Raw genomic sequence first — 16,431 nt, forward strand, 5'->3', positions numbered from 1 at the left:
GATCCTCAACATCCGCACAAGAAAAAAAGTCCTGATCACAGATAGTAAGAGCAATGTCAGGATTTGCACCTAAGTTTCTAGAAGACTCGGGTGCAACATTGCAGAATAAATGGAAAACAAAAAAGGGTGTGAAAATACACATCCTGTTTTTCCCCTATGATGCAATTTCTTCCCTGGCTTGTTTCAGCAGATGTTCTTAAGAAGACACGACATTCTGTTCACTTACAATGAGCAAGTGAGCCTGCTGAAAATCCAGTTTAAAAAAGAAGTGTCTAAGTTTCCTGGGACATTTTACCTAGCAAAGAGGGGGAAAGGCGTAACTAACGGTGTTAATTACAGTGAGCTCTAGGCAGATCACATAGTCAGGTGCATATATTGTTCAAGGCTGTTTTCCTTTGTTGACACCCTGTTCTATTCTGCCTTAAAGTCTTATTTTCATCCTGTAAAGGATTTATTAATATATGTCAAGTCTGGTTAGCTTTTCTCTACAAAGTTAATGTTTCTACTCTTCTTAGGAGTGTTTAGCATTCCAAGCATAGCTGGCAAAATTAGAAAAGCAAGGAGAACTAAGGGCCTATTATATGTTCAGGTTAAGGTCATAGTTTCAGAGAATTGCCATGAATGACATCTTTTTTCTTTCCTTTCTTATTCACCAAGAATTTATTGAGCACCTCTTTGGCACAAGACCCTATTCTGTGAGGCATAGAAGGTTGAATAAAACGTGGCCCTTTATCTATAGAAGTTTAGTCAGATAGAGATAACAGGGTACTCATTTATTTAGCACTTATTAAATATTATGCACTATGCTAAGGATTTTCTATAAGTTTTATAATTTAATCTTCCTGTTCATGATGTAACCCCATTTTGTAGATGAAAGAACTGAGGCCCACCGGAGTTTAGTATCTTGCCCAAGATCACAAGATCAATTGACAGAGGTAAATGGGCAGAACTGAGAAACAAATGTAGGTTTATGGAACTTTCAACTTTGTATGCCTAACCACTTTGCAAGACATAGAAAAAGAGAATACCTGGTTCAGGGGGGCAGGATATGTCAAGGGTCACAGAGTGATGTCCTGAAAGAGTGGCAAGTGTTCAGAAGGATAATTTGCTGTGGCTAGAGGCAATCCATGATCCTGTTGTATAGTTTTTGAAGGCCAGATAAATTAGGGAAGTAGATTTTAAGCTGGGGTATGTAGCTACTGGGTGGAGTGTATGTAGAGGAAAAATTAATAATTTTTTCTTATCCATTGCTGGGGGTTCATGATTGGGGCCTGTATAACACATGGCAGATTAATAAGAGAAACACACAGAAATCTGTTTAATAGAAGCTTTGTGTGACACAAGAGCCTTCAGAACTGAATACCCAAAGAAATGGGAGAACTCTATTTTTATGAAAGTCACACAGAGTGTGATTAGGGGATAAATGGGTATGGTCTAAAGGGGAGGAAGAGGGAAAAAGATAAAAGAGTGAGATTCCTAGGTTTTATGACCTGCTTCAGGGGAGAAGGGTGTGTGTGTGTGTGTGTGTGTGTGTGTGTTTTAGCTGGATCCAGTGGCATGCCTATAATTCCAGTAACTTGGGAGGCTGAGGCAGGAGGATCACAAGTTTGAGGCCAGTCTCAGCAATTTAGGAAGGTCCTAAACAATATAGTAAGACCCTGTCTCTAAATAAAAAATAAGAAGGACTGGGGATACAGCTTAGTGGTAAAGCAGCCCATCTCTAGTACCCACCCCCTAAAAAAGGTGTATGTGGAAGTGGGACTTCTTCTACTGTTTTCTCAAATGCCAAGGTACCATATTTTAGGGTGACATATCCTGAACTCAGTCAAGAAGAGATGGAGATAAAGAGGATGGGCTCAGAGAGTTTTGACTGACTCAATGCTATATTCTCTTTCCTGTAAGAAGTTTAGCATGGTAATAGGCATGCTGATTCTTCTCTCCAACCTGCCTTTTTGAAGTAGCTTGACCTCCATTTTGCCAAAGAAAGAAGTTCTTTCCCCCATCCTAAATCTATTGAACTGCTTTGTCTTTAAGTGTTAAACCCCCTGGGTTGGTGTTGAAAAGTAAATGTTTCTTATTGTCAAGCAACATGTGCATTTCTAAGTCATTTTCTCATTTTGACTTAGAACAAAATTGAAGGAGGATGCAATGTTACCTGATAGAATATTCAAAATTGTTTTGGATAATATGTCAATACTAGACATGTAACTTTTAGAAGTCCTTTGGGACAGTGGTGGTGTCCACATGACAGGATACCTCAGATACACCTCTACTTTGAACAAGTTTTCTTAACATAGAAAATCTGTTAAAAGAAGAAATGGGGCTGCAGTGTAGCTCTGTGTAAAGCAAGCAGCCCTGGGTTTGATCCCCAGCACCAAAAAAGACAAATAAAATAAATAAAGGAGTAGATTTTTTGCTGTACTGTTTAAATCTAGCACAAAATGAAAATTTTAAATAGATATGATATACATAATTATTAGGGAAACAACACCCCATTTATCTCATTAAGAATTTCTAGTAAAAAATTACTTTTTATATTTAGCAAGTATTTTATTGACATTTGTATGGTATACTATTAATACTACTAAATGTAATAACTAGTTCAGAAATTATTTATAGTACTTAGAGCTCTCACCAAAGAAAATCCCAGGACCCCTCCCCTGCAAAAAAAAAAAAAAAAAAAAAAGCTCCTTCATTGCATTCTGCCAACATTTAAAGAAGAACTAATATTAGTTCTCCCTAATTATTCTAAAAGAATAAGAAAGAATTTTTCCAAACATATTTTATAAGGCCAACATTACCTTAAAACCAAAACCAGACAAGAATGTAATAAAAAAAACCCAGAAACTATAAACCAATATCCTTGATGGACATCAATGCAAAAATTCTCAACGAAATACTAGTAAGTGAAATCCAGCAGCACATTACAAAGATTATTCACCACCATCAAGTGGGATTTATCTCAGGGATACAAGGATGGTTCAGTGTATGCAAATCAATGAACATAATGTAGCACATCAGCAGGACAAAGGATAAAACTTATGAGCATCTCAATAAATGTAGAAAGATGTTTGATACAATTCAACACCCCTTCATTATAAAAATTTGGAACAAATAAGATATCGAAGATATGTTCCTTAGTATAATAAAGCCCATTTCTAATAAACCAACACCAACATTATGCTGAACCAGGGAAAAACTGGAAACTTTCTCAGATCTGAAATAGGACAAGGAGGCCTGTTTTCATCACTTTTTTATTTGACATAATACTGGAAATCTTAGCCAGAGTCACCAGGCAAGGGAAAGAAATAGAGCATCCAAATTGGGAAAGAAGTCAGATTGTCACTGTTTGCAGATGACATGATTTGATATGTAGAAACCCCCCAAAACTCCACCAAAAAATTATTAGAACTAATAAATCAACTTAGCAAAGTTACAGGAGAGACAGAATCAATATACAAATATCAATGTATGCTAACAATGAATTAATTATCCGACTAGAAATTAAGAAACCAATTCCATTTACAACAGCTACCAACCCCCCCCCCCAAAAAAAAAAACCTAGGAATAAATTTAAACAGAGAGGTGAAAGAGCTCTACAGTGAAAATTATAAAATGTTGATTAAAAAAAAATGAAAGTGAACAGAAAAAGTGGAAAATATCCTGTGGTCATGGGTTGGAAGAATCAGTATTGTTAACATGTCCGTTTTACCCAAAGCAGTTTATAGATTGAATGCAATCTCTATCAAAATGCTGGTGGCGTATGGCTGGAGGACTTGCCTAGCATGCTCCAGGCCCTGGGTTCAATTCCTAGTACTGAAAAAATTAAAAATGGCATTCTTCACAGAACTACAAAAAAATTATGAAGTTTATATGGCACCACAAAAAAGCCTGAATAGGCAAAGCTGTCTTGAGCAAAAAGAACAAAGCAGGAGGCATTATATCACCTGACTTCAAAACATACTATGAAACAGCATGAGCAAGGCTCTGGTCTGGGTTTAGTCCCCAGCATTGGGGGGGGGGGGGGATATGTGTGTGTGTGTGTGTGTGTGTGTATATGAGGAACTATGAAACCCATACATCTACAGCCAACTGATTTTTAAACAATCATGCTAAGAATATCCACTAGAGAAAGGGCAGTCTTTTCAAAAGTGGTCCTTGGAAATTGAATATCTGTCTACATGCTAAAAAATGAAACTAAATCTAGACACCTTTTTAAAAAAAAAAAAAAAAAAACTCAAAATGTACTGAAGACTTAACTATAAGACCTGAAACTACAAAACAACTAGAAAAAAACAGAAGAAATTCTTCAGGACATTGGAATGGGCAAGAGATTTTTTTGGACAAAACTCTGAAAGTACAGGAAACAAAAGCATAAAACAGACAAATGTTATTTGCTCGAACTAAAAAGCAAAGGAAACAGTCAACAGAGTAGACAGACAACCTACAGAATGGGAGAAAATCTTGGAAACTATACTTCTGAGAAGGGGTTGATATCCAGAATACACAAGGGACTCCACTAAAAAACACAACTAATTTGATTTTAAAATAGGCAATAGACCTCAATAGACATTTCTCAAAAGAAGACATATAAATGGCCAGCAGGAATATGAAAAAGTGTTCAATACCACTAATTATCAGGAAAATTCAAATCAGAACCACAATAAGATATCACCTCACCCCAGCAAATATGGCTATGATTATAAAACTAAGATAATCAATGCTGGTGAGGAAGTGGGATAAGGGAACCCTTGCACACTTTTGGTGGGATGTAAATTTGTACAACCATGGTGGAAAACCATATGAATGGTCCCCCCAGAATTGAAAATAGAGCTGCTGTGTGATCCAGCAGTTTCATCCCTGGGTATGTATCCAAAAGAAATCAGTGTGTCCAAAAGACATCTGTACTCCCATGTTTATTGTAGCAGTATTCACAGCCAGAAGTGGAAACAACCTAAGTGTCCATCAGCTGATGAATGGACAAATAAAATGTACATACTCAGCATGAAATATGGTTTGATCATTAAAAAAAAGAATGAAATCCTGTCATTTGCAGCAGTATGGATGGAAATGGAGATCATTATAAGTGAAATAAACCATCCATAGAAAGACAAGTACTGCATGATCTTGCTCCTATGTGGGATGTAAAAAAGTTCATCTCACAGAAGTTGAGAGTAGAAAGGCAGTTAACAGAGGCTTGGCAGAGTAGACTACAGGGGAGGGATACATGGAGAGAGGTTGATTAATGGGTGCTAAGTTACAGTCAGATGGAAATAAGAAGTTCTGGTGTACTATTATTCTGGTGTAGGCTGACTATAGATAATTATGTGTAATATTTTAATATTAGTGTAATATGTACAATATTATAATGCCATACCTTTTAAAAGTTGGAAAGATTTTGAAAGTTTTAACCATATGTAATGATAAATGTTTAAGGAGATAAATGTTTAAGCTGAATTAAATATTGCACAATACAGGCCTGTCTTGAAGCATGACATGTTAACCCATTAATTATGTACCATTTTTATGGTTTTTGTGTGTCATTTAAAACTGGGATGGTATTTTATTACATTGGATACATTCAACTAAGTCATGAAACAGTTTCATTTTAAAACATCAATTTTTATGCTCCAAATTATATCCTTTGGTACTCTTTAAACTCTTGATGAAAAATGTTAGTTATCATCTTAGATATATACTCCCAAGTGCATAGTTTTAAAAATTCTTTTATAGTGATAACTTGTGTGGAAAAGTTAAGGATCTCTGAATTACAGACACCTAGAGATAAGCTTAAATGTGAAAGTAGACAGAATAAAATATTTCCAGTTTTTCCTTAACCAGTAAGCCTTTTAATAGCAATCCTTATATACAATTATGTGTACTCTGTTTGTATTTACTTTATATATTATTATAGTTTTATCATATAAAAATTTCTAAGGCAGTGATTCATCCAGCACTCTCCACTGGAACAGAACCAACTTTACTTCTGGTCTGGAATGATCCCCCTACCCTAGACCAAGAGGACATATATTGTGCAGTTTGGGAGTACGTGGCAGGGGAAGGTTTGGGGTATGTTGCTGAGAAATTGGGAGGAGTTACTGTCAGGATCAGATGTGAACATTTATTTAACTCTGTTCCCTTGAATTGTATCCTCTTGTCATGGGAAGTGCCTCCCGACGCCTTTTGAGGCCAGCCAACTATTCCCAGTAGGTGTTGTCTTTAGAGAGTCCAAGAGAGCTAGAAGGAAGGACAGCTGCCTTCTACTTGACCACATTTGGCAGTCCCTCAGTGCTGGACATTCTGTTCCTCTGAGGGCCTAGGAGAGTGAGCTAAGCCTTCCCAGGCTCAAAAGTGCCCTTTTTGTTCTGAACCTGGCATTGGGACCCACAAGCAATAGTGTCAGTGGCGCCCTCTCCCTTAGTACATGCACCTCTGTAGTTCGACGGAGGGGCAAGGAAGGAGTGCCTTCATGTTCACCCAACTCACACCTTCAAATTGATGAGCAGAGGAACTGGGAGTGTGTCGGGTTAGGGAAGAGGAAATCGGAAGCAGACCAACTTGAGAAGGCAGCTATGAAGCACAGACATGTTTTCCTCCCATCTTTCCTGTCTACACCCATCTTTATAAGCTGTCTTTCAGCTTGTTAGTGGAATGCCTTGTTCAGTCTTGCAATTGGCATGTAGCAGATAGTGTCTTAAATCAGTATACTTGTGGTAAAGAAGTAACTGTGCTTAAATGGCACTCTCAGGGCTTTGAAGGTAGAAATGCTTTACCAAAGCAGGGCTCTGGAAACTCTTTTGAGATGAATGAGCCAATGTCAGGCATTTAACTTCAAATAATTAGTCATGGGACGCAGGAACATTTAATTATCAAAATTTTGTGTCTAGAATTTTTTTTAAAGAATTTAATGAGTGTGTGCTCTGCCAAATATAAAATATTCCATGATGATTGGGGAAAAGATATGTAAATTTTCCTCTTGGCCATTTCTCTGTTTGACCATAATTTGTGGCATTAAAATAATGTTTTATTTGTGCTAATTTGCTGCGCTCTCTGCCGTTTCTTCCACAGTACCCAGTCTAAAGTTGGTGAGACCAAGGCAAAGTGACTTTGTATTGTGACTGAAAAAAAAAAAAAGCTGAAGTATTATTTCCAATTACTAGCTTATTCTTAATTCATGAATATCATATTTCTTCAGATAAGTTGTAATGGGTTAGATAATATAAATCAGATAGCTTTTATTGAAACCTGACAGGGTATATAGGAATAGTTATCATCTGTCCTGATTATTTGTCTTAAGCATTAGATGTAAATTTTTGTTTGTTTTGTTTTCTAAGGTTGGGGAAGAAATAAAATGAATAAGTAAGATAAAATTTAACCTAAAGGTTTACAATTTTATATTTGAGGGGCTTTAAAGAAATTATAATATGTTACAAACCCATTTTACTCATTAGCAATGTATCCTTTTTCCATATATCAGAATAAGGTATCCTTACTATCTAAATATATGGGTTTATTTATTTTTTCATTTTAAGGTCACCATCCACCTTCTGCTTCTACTCTGAATTAAAAACTATGCCAACATTTAAGTAACATCAAAGATTTTATTTAGATTGACAGGTATCCAATTGAGTTATGAATTTCGTACAACTTATATTGCTATTTAAATGCAAAGTATTTTTATAATCGAAAATACATGTCTGTTCATCACCCAGTCTGTACATCACAGGATGACTTTTAGGAATTACCCTCCAATCAAATAGCTGAATAGATCCTGGGAAAATTGCTTCTGTTTCTGGCAGTCACTCTTCCTGAACTGAAGGCAAGGGTCACTTAACATGAAGGCACTCAAACGTGAACAGAATTAACCACACAAAAGCCTGGTAGTGGTTCAGTGAACACAGGCTGGAAGCATTTGGAGATAGTGTGTTAAAAGTGAACAAATGAGACCCTGGGGCTCTGGACACTGGCATTGTGGTGCTGTCTAAACTGCAAGAAACTGGGTGAGCCCACTGTCAGCCATAGTGTCTTCTAGTCAAGAAATAAATATCATAGGCTTGAACTCGATTTGGTTCATTAACAAACTATAGCTGTCCCCTGACAACTTGTATTTCAAATATGACCTACTTCTTGAAACAAGGACTTTGTCTTTTTAACATGAACAATATGATATGTAAGATGAATTGGCATTCTTGACAAATCTAAGTGGTTTCACTAGAACTAATATTATGTTACCTAACATAGAATAAATAGACTTATTTAGAAGCCTTAATAACCATATATCAATAACTGATCTTTAATATAGGTATTATGTGGCTTTGATTTAAAAGAACACTGTGCTATAGCAGAAGGCTGCTTTTAAAGCTCTAAGCAGTAGTCTTGCCCTGCAGGATTTTGGCTGTAGGTCCGCTTGAGACCCATCTCATATGCTACCACATCCAGGAAGTTGTTGTCATTGTTTTTTGTTGTTGTTTGTTTTGATTTTGATACTTGTTAAACATAGTATTGTTATTCTGAGTTTTTCTTGCTAGTGGAAAACATAGAAACAGAAACAGCTTCGCTAATAAGAGACCTTTGTTGAACACCTCCCATGGGCAAAACCCTATACCGCAATACAAGGGGATACAGGGATGCATCCTTCATTATATATATATATATTTTTTTCAGTTGTAGGTGGACACAATACCTTTATTTTTATGTGGTGCTGAGGATTGAACCCAGTACCTCACGTGTGTCAGGTGAATGCTCTACCACTGAGCCCCAGCCCCAGCCCTGTATCCTTCATTTTAATAAGCTCTCAAGGCCTATTTATTTATTAAGATCTTAGGGCCTTATTATATATAATTATGTTATATAGTTTTTCTTGTATGTGTTATAAATATTTTAAAAATATGTGTGGAATAATCCTTGTTTCTAGATAGTTTAAGGATGGGGAAAAACTATTGAGCTTCATCTAAAAGGTAAAGAATTACTCCAAATGGGTTGGTTTATGATGTGTAGGAAATTTTTTTCAATTCTTTTTTTTTTTTTTTTGGCACCAGGGATTAAACCCAGGGTACTTAACCATTGAGCCACATCCACAGCCCTTTTTAAAAATTTTTTTTTATTTGTTTTAATTAGTTACACCTGACAGTACAATGACCTTGACATATCATACATTTGAATCAGATGGTATGTAACTTCTCATTTTTCTGAGTGTACAGGTTGCAGAATCACATTGATCATGCAGTCACGTATATACACACAGCAATAATAATGTCTATTTCATTCTACTGTCCTTCCTTTCCCCCCTTCCTCTCCCCTCCTTCTCCCATCACTTCTGTAGCCCTTAAAAAAAAAATTGAGACAAGGTCTCACTAAGTTGCTGAGTCTGGTCTTGAACTTTGCAATCCCCCTGCCTCAGCCTCCCAGGTCTCTGGGTTACAGGTATGTGCCTCAACATCTGGCTCAGCGTTTTAATTCTTTAAGTGGATGGTAGTTAAATTATTTACTTTGTTATTACCCATTAAGTTGTTTATATTTGTGTTTTACTCTTTTCTTTAAGTCTTATTATAATTTATAACTCTTATAAATGAAAACATGAATCCTTCAGAGGAATGAGTTGGTCAGATCATACTTCTCTGTAACCCAAATTCTCAGCTAATATAGAAGATTGTTTCTGGAAAGTGGTCTGATGAGGGGGAAAAAAGTTTAGAGAAAGAAAACAGAGTTAGTAGTGCATGTTGGTAAAATGAAAAATCAGTAAACCTAAATAATGTATCACCTAAATTTCTCTGCAAACTTCAGTAACCAAATGTCCTAGCATTACTGAATTGATTTACTTTCTCCTTAAATGGTGGTATGGCAAAATCTCACTAATTTTAACTGATTAGGAAGATAGGTACTACTTTTAAGGGCATATTTAGTGACCTTAAAGAAAGCTAATTGTTGAATTGGGGTTAAGGTTAGCGTATAAATGGATACTTCAGAAATGCTTCCAGTAAGTTAATGCTTTTAAGTGTAGTTCTGTTATTGTATGGATTACATAGCTGTGAAGCAGGAGAAGACATATAAATGGACTTTTAGTACAGAAAAAAAACAGACTATGCATATAAGTGATGAATAGTTTATAAATTTTAATATAAAAGAACCATGAATTAGATTGTTTTACTGACAACAACATATCTCATTTGTGCTGTATGGATGAGAGTTATATTAGTAAATTAGTCCTGACAGTTGAATAATTTATTTTCAAGTCTTGCCATACTGCTTCTGAGTGTCTGTGACAGAGAGCATGCTTGTAAATTCTTTTGGAAAATCGTGTGTGTGTGTGTGTGTGTGTGTGTGTGTATTTTTTGGTACTAGGGATTGAACCTAAGAACATTTAATCACTGAGCCACACACCCCTAGCCTGTTTTTTATGTTTTATTTAGAGACAGGGTTTTTCCAAGTTGCTTGGGGCCTCACTACAGGTTCCTGAGGCTGGCTTTGAACTCACAATCTTCCTGTCTCAGCCTCCTGAGCCACTAGAATTATAGGCATACACCATCATACCTGACAAAAGCTAGTATTTCATTTTAAAAATTATGATTAGGATTCTGCAAATAATCAAATATTAATTTCTTTAAGAGTACATATAAACATAGCATGCAATTTTTCTATGTGAAAGTATTCTTCAGTTTTAGTTTCAGCTTATTCATTAATTTTGGAAAATTTGATTGGAAGTAGACTAAGTGTGCTTAAACAACTTCACTTTCCTTAAAGTGAGTGATTGTGAGACTAAGAAAAGACTAGTCAGTCTAGAGAGACGAGAGTTTATTCTTAAGCTAGTTACACAGGGCTTTGGCTGACATAATGTTCACCTTTACTCTGCTCTTTTGCGATTGATATCAGTGGCACTGGGAATTGGTCTCTCTGATGTATCCTCCTTTCCCCAGCCTGTGTAAACAGCCCTATTACATGAAGGTTTCTTTCATTAATATTGTAAATCATTAATACCTGTTGAAAACAATACCACATTTAAAAAAAGCTCATTAGTAACAATTACAAATATTAATGTTAGGCCACACCTACTGTCTGGTACACAAATGAATTAATCTCTCCTGCCCTGGCTCCAGGGCAGTACCACATGGGGTTCCACATGTGAAAAGCAGCTCCATTCCAGGTCTGCATCTGCAATTTTGAGAGTTAGCCCTTGTGATTTTAATGGTCATGTGGCCATGGCAAAAGTGACTTTAGACAATGACACTTTCCACATTCGATACACATGGAGTAGTTCAAGGGAATGGGTTGTGTCCCATTTATTATATCTTGCAAAATTTACCCCATGGCTACTCTTTATAACATTGAATTTGGAATGTTGTTCAGTTATTCTTACTGGCTGCATCATAAACTCACCTTTTAGTTCTGGATATATCAGACTCACCCGTCCATATCCAGATTCCAAAACAGGAACAAAGTTCAGATTGAATCCCCGTCGGATTCCTTAGAATAATAGTTTTAAGAACTCTTATTTGAAATTTGTTTTCTGTGTAAAAAGCATATTTATTAATGCCTCTGTTTCCAGGAGGGTAACCAGACATACTTCCAAACTCCTCTGGAAAGAAGTTTCCAGTTTCGGGAGTGCTCAGATGTTCTTCTTGTCTTTCAGTCTTGGTTGTCCATGAGAAAAGGAATTCTTCTCTTAGTTGTATATCAAATGCTCTCTTCATTGGATGTGCCTTTCACTTGTCCTCTGAAGGATCTCTCTCTTACTGTTGCCCCATAATTTGAACTGACTTTTGGGCTGTTCTTAGGTGGGGCCTATATGGTAGATGGACAGCAGTGTATTGTGGTGGGTGAGAGGAAAGTCTCTTGAGTCAGTCTGCTCAGTTTCAAAGCTATATGCCTTAGGATATGGGACCTATCTTTGAAAATGGGATAATATTAGTATGTACTTCATAGGATTTTTTTTGAGGATTATCTGAGTAAATATGTGTGAAGCGCTTGAAACAATACCTGATGCATAGTAAGTGCTCAATAAATACTAGTGCTTTCTTAATATTGCCAACTCATCTTCAGAATTCAAACCCTCAGAGGTTAGTGATGAGTATGCTTTGTGTTCAAGTGTTCTATGGACATATACCTGCAAGAACAACCCTGAGGAAGAAGTTCCTGCGTGCCACATAAACTTATTTGAGGCATATGGGCATCCTCAATGGCTGTTTCCCCTACTCATCAGAATTGCCTCTTCCCAGGTGAGGTCATGGACACTGGAGAAAAGTTGTCACCAGAGCCCATGCATCTCAGTCCTAAGGGCTTTTCAGCCTCTGCCCTGAGAACAGGATCCAGAGCTTCAAAACTAATGTCTCACTTATCTTTATTTTGACCATGATTTCCAACATCACATCTGCTGTGGGCTCCCTCTGCTGGTCCATCTAGCATGTATGCAAATCTGTGAAATAACTGCTTTTAAAAATTCAGTTTTAGGTTTTTAAGAATGTTTCCATAAAAAACACATGTGGAAAATTTGTTTTGTATGTGAGTGATACATGTAACATCTATCTTACTCTGTTTTGCTATTCAGATTATGAATAGGGATATTTTCAGGTTTGGTATTTTTTCTTCTTTTTGGTTTGATTTCAGATGGGGGCTATCATGACATGCTGAGAATTTCTTCACAATATAGTTACCAAGAACTATTATGTTTTATATTCCAACATATGGTACTAAATATCCCAGAATCTTATATTAACAAAGTAAATAATGTCCATTATATGGGAACTTAATTTACTCTGAAAGTATCAAAAAAGTCACTGCCTAGATTTCTGGAACATTGTTGAGGGGTTAGTACACGTCCAAAGCTAGTACCTCATATCTGGGCACTGTCTTGCACACTTGTGATCCCAACAATTTGGGAGGCGGGGCAGGAGGATTGAAGGTTTGAGACTTGCTTCAGCAACTTAGATCCTATCTCATAATAAAAAAACAGGACTATCAATGTAGCTCAGTGGTAAAGTACCCCTGGATTCAATCCCCAGTACCAAAAAAGGAAAAGAAAAAGGCAGGGAGGGAAGGAAAGAAAATAGTACGTCACATTTTTTTGGACGGTTCATTATTTATTGGGAGTTATAATCTATGGGTACAAAGTGCCACAATGTCCCTACAATTGCATTTTAAAGTAATAATTCTGCTAGGCATGATGGAATACACCTGTAATTCCAACAACTTGGGAAGCTGAGGCAGGAGAATCACAAATATAAGGCCAGCCTGAACAATTTAGTGAGGCCCCAAGCAACTTAGCAAGAGCCTGTCTCAAAATAAAAATAAAAGGGATTGGGAATGTAACTTGGTGGTTAGGCACCCCTGGGTTAAATCCCCAGTAAAAAAGAAAAATAAATAAATAAAGGGTGGAGGATGAAGCTCCGTGGTAGAGTAAAACTGGGTTCAATCCCTAGTACCTAAATAGATAAATAAAAATAATTCTTATGTTTCTTTGTTTTCTTTATCTCTGTCTCCTTTCTCTCTTTGGTGTTTTCTTCCTCACCTTTCCTAATAGGATCAAATAGCATAAACCGGATAACTACAAACCTGGAAAATGGAGAAACTGAAGGAACAACTAAAATTATTGCACCTTCGCCAATTAAAAGGTCAGTAGTTACTAAAGAAATATGCAACCATATGCTGTCATATATCCTTGTTGGCAAGGTTAAGAATTTTTTCACTTTGAAAAAATTATCTGATTTTGCTCCATGGGTCCTGTAGATAGTCTCCGGGCCAAGGACTATTTTAAAATGCCAGTAAAATATTAAACATCAAGACCTGCCTCTCTTATTGGAGAAAATGCTTTTACTTTCAGTGTGATGAACTCACCGACCATCCATGGTCTGCATTCGCAACAGCAAAGTGAAAATTCCATGTGATTTTTTTGAAATGGTATGATATAATGGACTAACTCACAGGGACTTGTGAAATAAAGTAGATGATATTTATGTGTAATGTACTGTGTTCATTACAGTAGTGCGCCGAACTGTGGCCCCGGAAAGAGAGTTTATAGCATGTAGAAGCATCAGAGCCTCAGAGTCAGCAATTGCATATGTATGAAGAGTTGTTACGGTCTTCTGCATCAGTTTTCCCAGAGGCATTCCCCAGTGGAAAAACCTTCTCTTAATATATTACATGGATTGTTTTCCTGAAAGATCTGCCTTGTTCTACTTTCAGACACTGTTTCAGGGTCATTTTTTTTCCCCTATCTCCAATTATGTTCATGGAGTAGCATTAGAAACGTACAATGAGCCGCTTTCATAGGCTCGCTTTCTCTTTAGATGTTGCCCCCATACATCATGGAGAAGTTCAAGCACTCACAGATATGTGACCTGATGTATTTCTTACATCATTGACTCCATCTTTTGTTAGTAAATAATGGTGTCTTCCTTTAGCTAGAGTGTGGCTACTTTGAGGAATCTAGTTTATAATTCCTGCACAATAATAATTTCTGCACAATATTATATTTTTAAAATTTATTTATTCAAATTTGTTATATATGATAGTAGAATGCATTTCAATTCATAGTACATATATAGAGCACAATTTTTCATGTCTCTGGTTGTACACGAAGTAGACTTACACCATTTGTGTCTTCATACATGTACTTGGGATAATGATGTCCATCTCATTCCACTGTCTTTCCTACCCTGCTGTCCCCTCCTTTCCCTTCCCTCTCTGTTGCCCTATCTAAAGATCCTCCATTTCTCCCATGCCTCCTGTTATGGATCAGCATCCTCATAAAAGAGAAAACATTCAGCATTTTTTTGGGGGGGGGATTGGCTTAATTCACTTAGCATAATATTCTCCAACTCAATCTATTTACCTGAAAATGCCATGATTTTGTTCTCTTTTAATGCTGAGTAATATTCCATTGTGTATATATACCACATTTTCTTTATCCATTCATCTACTGAAAGGCATCTAGGTTGGTTCCACAATTTAGCCATTGTGAATTATACTGCTGTAAACATTGATGTGGCTGTGTCCCTATAGTATGCTGTTTTTAAGTCCTTTGGGTATAATAAACAAGGAGTGGGATAGCTGGGTCAAATGGTGATTCCATTCCAAGTTTTCCAAGGAATCTCCATACTGCTTTCCATATTAGTTGCACTTCACAAGATTATTTTAAGATATGAGGATTCTCAGAGTTTTGCAGTTTCTCGCAGGGTTTTGCCTACCTACATGAACTTTTCTTCAGTTCCAAGATATTACAGATTTCCTTTTTGGAATGACACACTCTTTTTAAAAATTATTAAATTAAATATATATATGTTGTAAATGAACCTTTATTTTATTTATATGTGGTGCTGAGACTCAAACCCAGGATCTCACACATGCTAGGCAAGTGCTCTACCACTGAGCCACAATCCCAGCATCTGAAATGACAGATTCTTTGAATGATACACTTCCATCTACTGTCTCTGCTGGTTGACCTCACACTTATGAACAGGGAGTCAATGTCTTCTGCACATACAGGGTATGCTTAAGGTGTGTCCAGCATCAGAACAGTAATCTTCCCTGAAGATCAAATTCTGGGTCTTTTAGAACACACATAAAATAATTCAATCCCCTTTGTGACTGCATTCCTGCTTAAGGGTAGTACTGACACCTGAGGGGGCTCCAAGTTACCACTGAAGCTCCAGGTGTGAAACAGCTTAGGGAAAAAAATGGAATTAACCTGGGATTTCGTTATTATTATTAATGTCGGTCTACGCTCAATTCCTCTTTCATCTCCCTTTTTTTCCTACTCCCCACCTCTTGCTTTTTCTTTCTTATTTATTAAATGCACACACAGTTTCTACTATTGTATTCAATCGTCACCATATTTACTAATTTTTCTCATTTCAAAAGGTAAACTTTTACTTTGGGAATTTGAACTTCAGATTTTTTTTAAACCTTTATAAAAATAATATATTGTTCCTATATAAAATGTACCTGCTACCTACCAAGACTATGGCGTATATGCCTTTGTTGGATGTATTATTTCATAGGTGTCTATTAATTTCTGTATGGATATAGTATGCTAGGGTACCAGTTCATTTCTTTTCCTTTTGAAATGACCTTGTCAGAATTATGAACTCTACTGTATTCCTATTCTAGGATCTCTCAAAAGCCAGGGTTAAAAGTAGTTAGGAGTTAAGAAGCTTTACCTTTTTCTGGAGCTTAGACTCCTGATGAAGGGAGGAGTGACATCCCTCCACCCCAACTGGTGACCTCTGAAGAGTCTCCTTCCTATGTGTTTCTAAAACAATTTGTTAGGGTTGAATAACAGCTCAGTTATATTTACCTTCTTAGGGCAGAAAGATGATACTAAGTCAGGAAATAGCATTTGAAAGTAATTCTGATCTGGAAGGATGAAGCCAAGATTTAGCGGAAGCTGGGGAAAGGTCAGTTTGGGCCACCCAGGGCTGAGCCTGCCCAGAGTTGACT

The 16,431-nt window shown here is 36.7% G+C and overlaps 1 protein-coding gene across 1 annotated transcript in view; it reads left to right on the forward strand.

Annotated features, from left to right (window-relative positions):
• The window catches only part of Epb41l4a (erythrocyte membrane protein band 4.1 like 4A), a 229,234-nt gene that overhangs the window by 174,629 nt on the left and 38,174 nt on the right, over positions 1–16,431 (forward strand). Inside the window, exon 13 of the mRNA XM_046460124.2 lies at positions 13,514–13,604. Coding sequence (XP_046316080.1) covers positions 13,514–13,604 — 91 coding nt within the window. The remainder of the gene's footprint in view (positions 1–13,513; positions 13,605–16,431) is intronic.

The sequence above is a fragment of the Marmota monax genome, unplaced genomic scaffold, assembly GCF_021218885.2.
Source record: "Marmota monax isolate L192 unplaced genomic scaffold, Marmota_monax_Labrador192_F-V1.1 WCK01_AAM20220418_F8-fsc00006, whole genome shotgun sequence".
NCBI lineage: Eukaryota > Metazoa > Chordata > Mammalia > Rodentia > Sciuridae > Marmota > Marmota monax.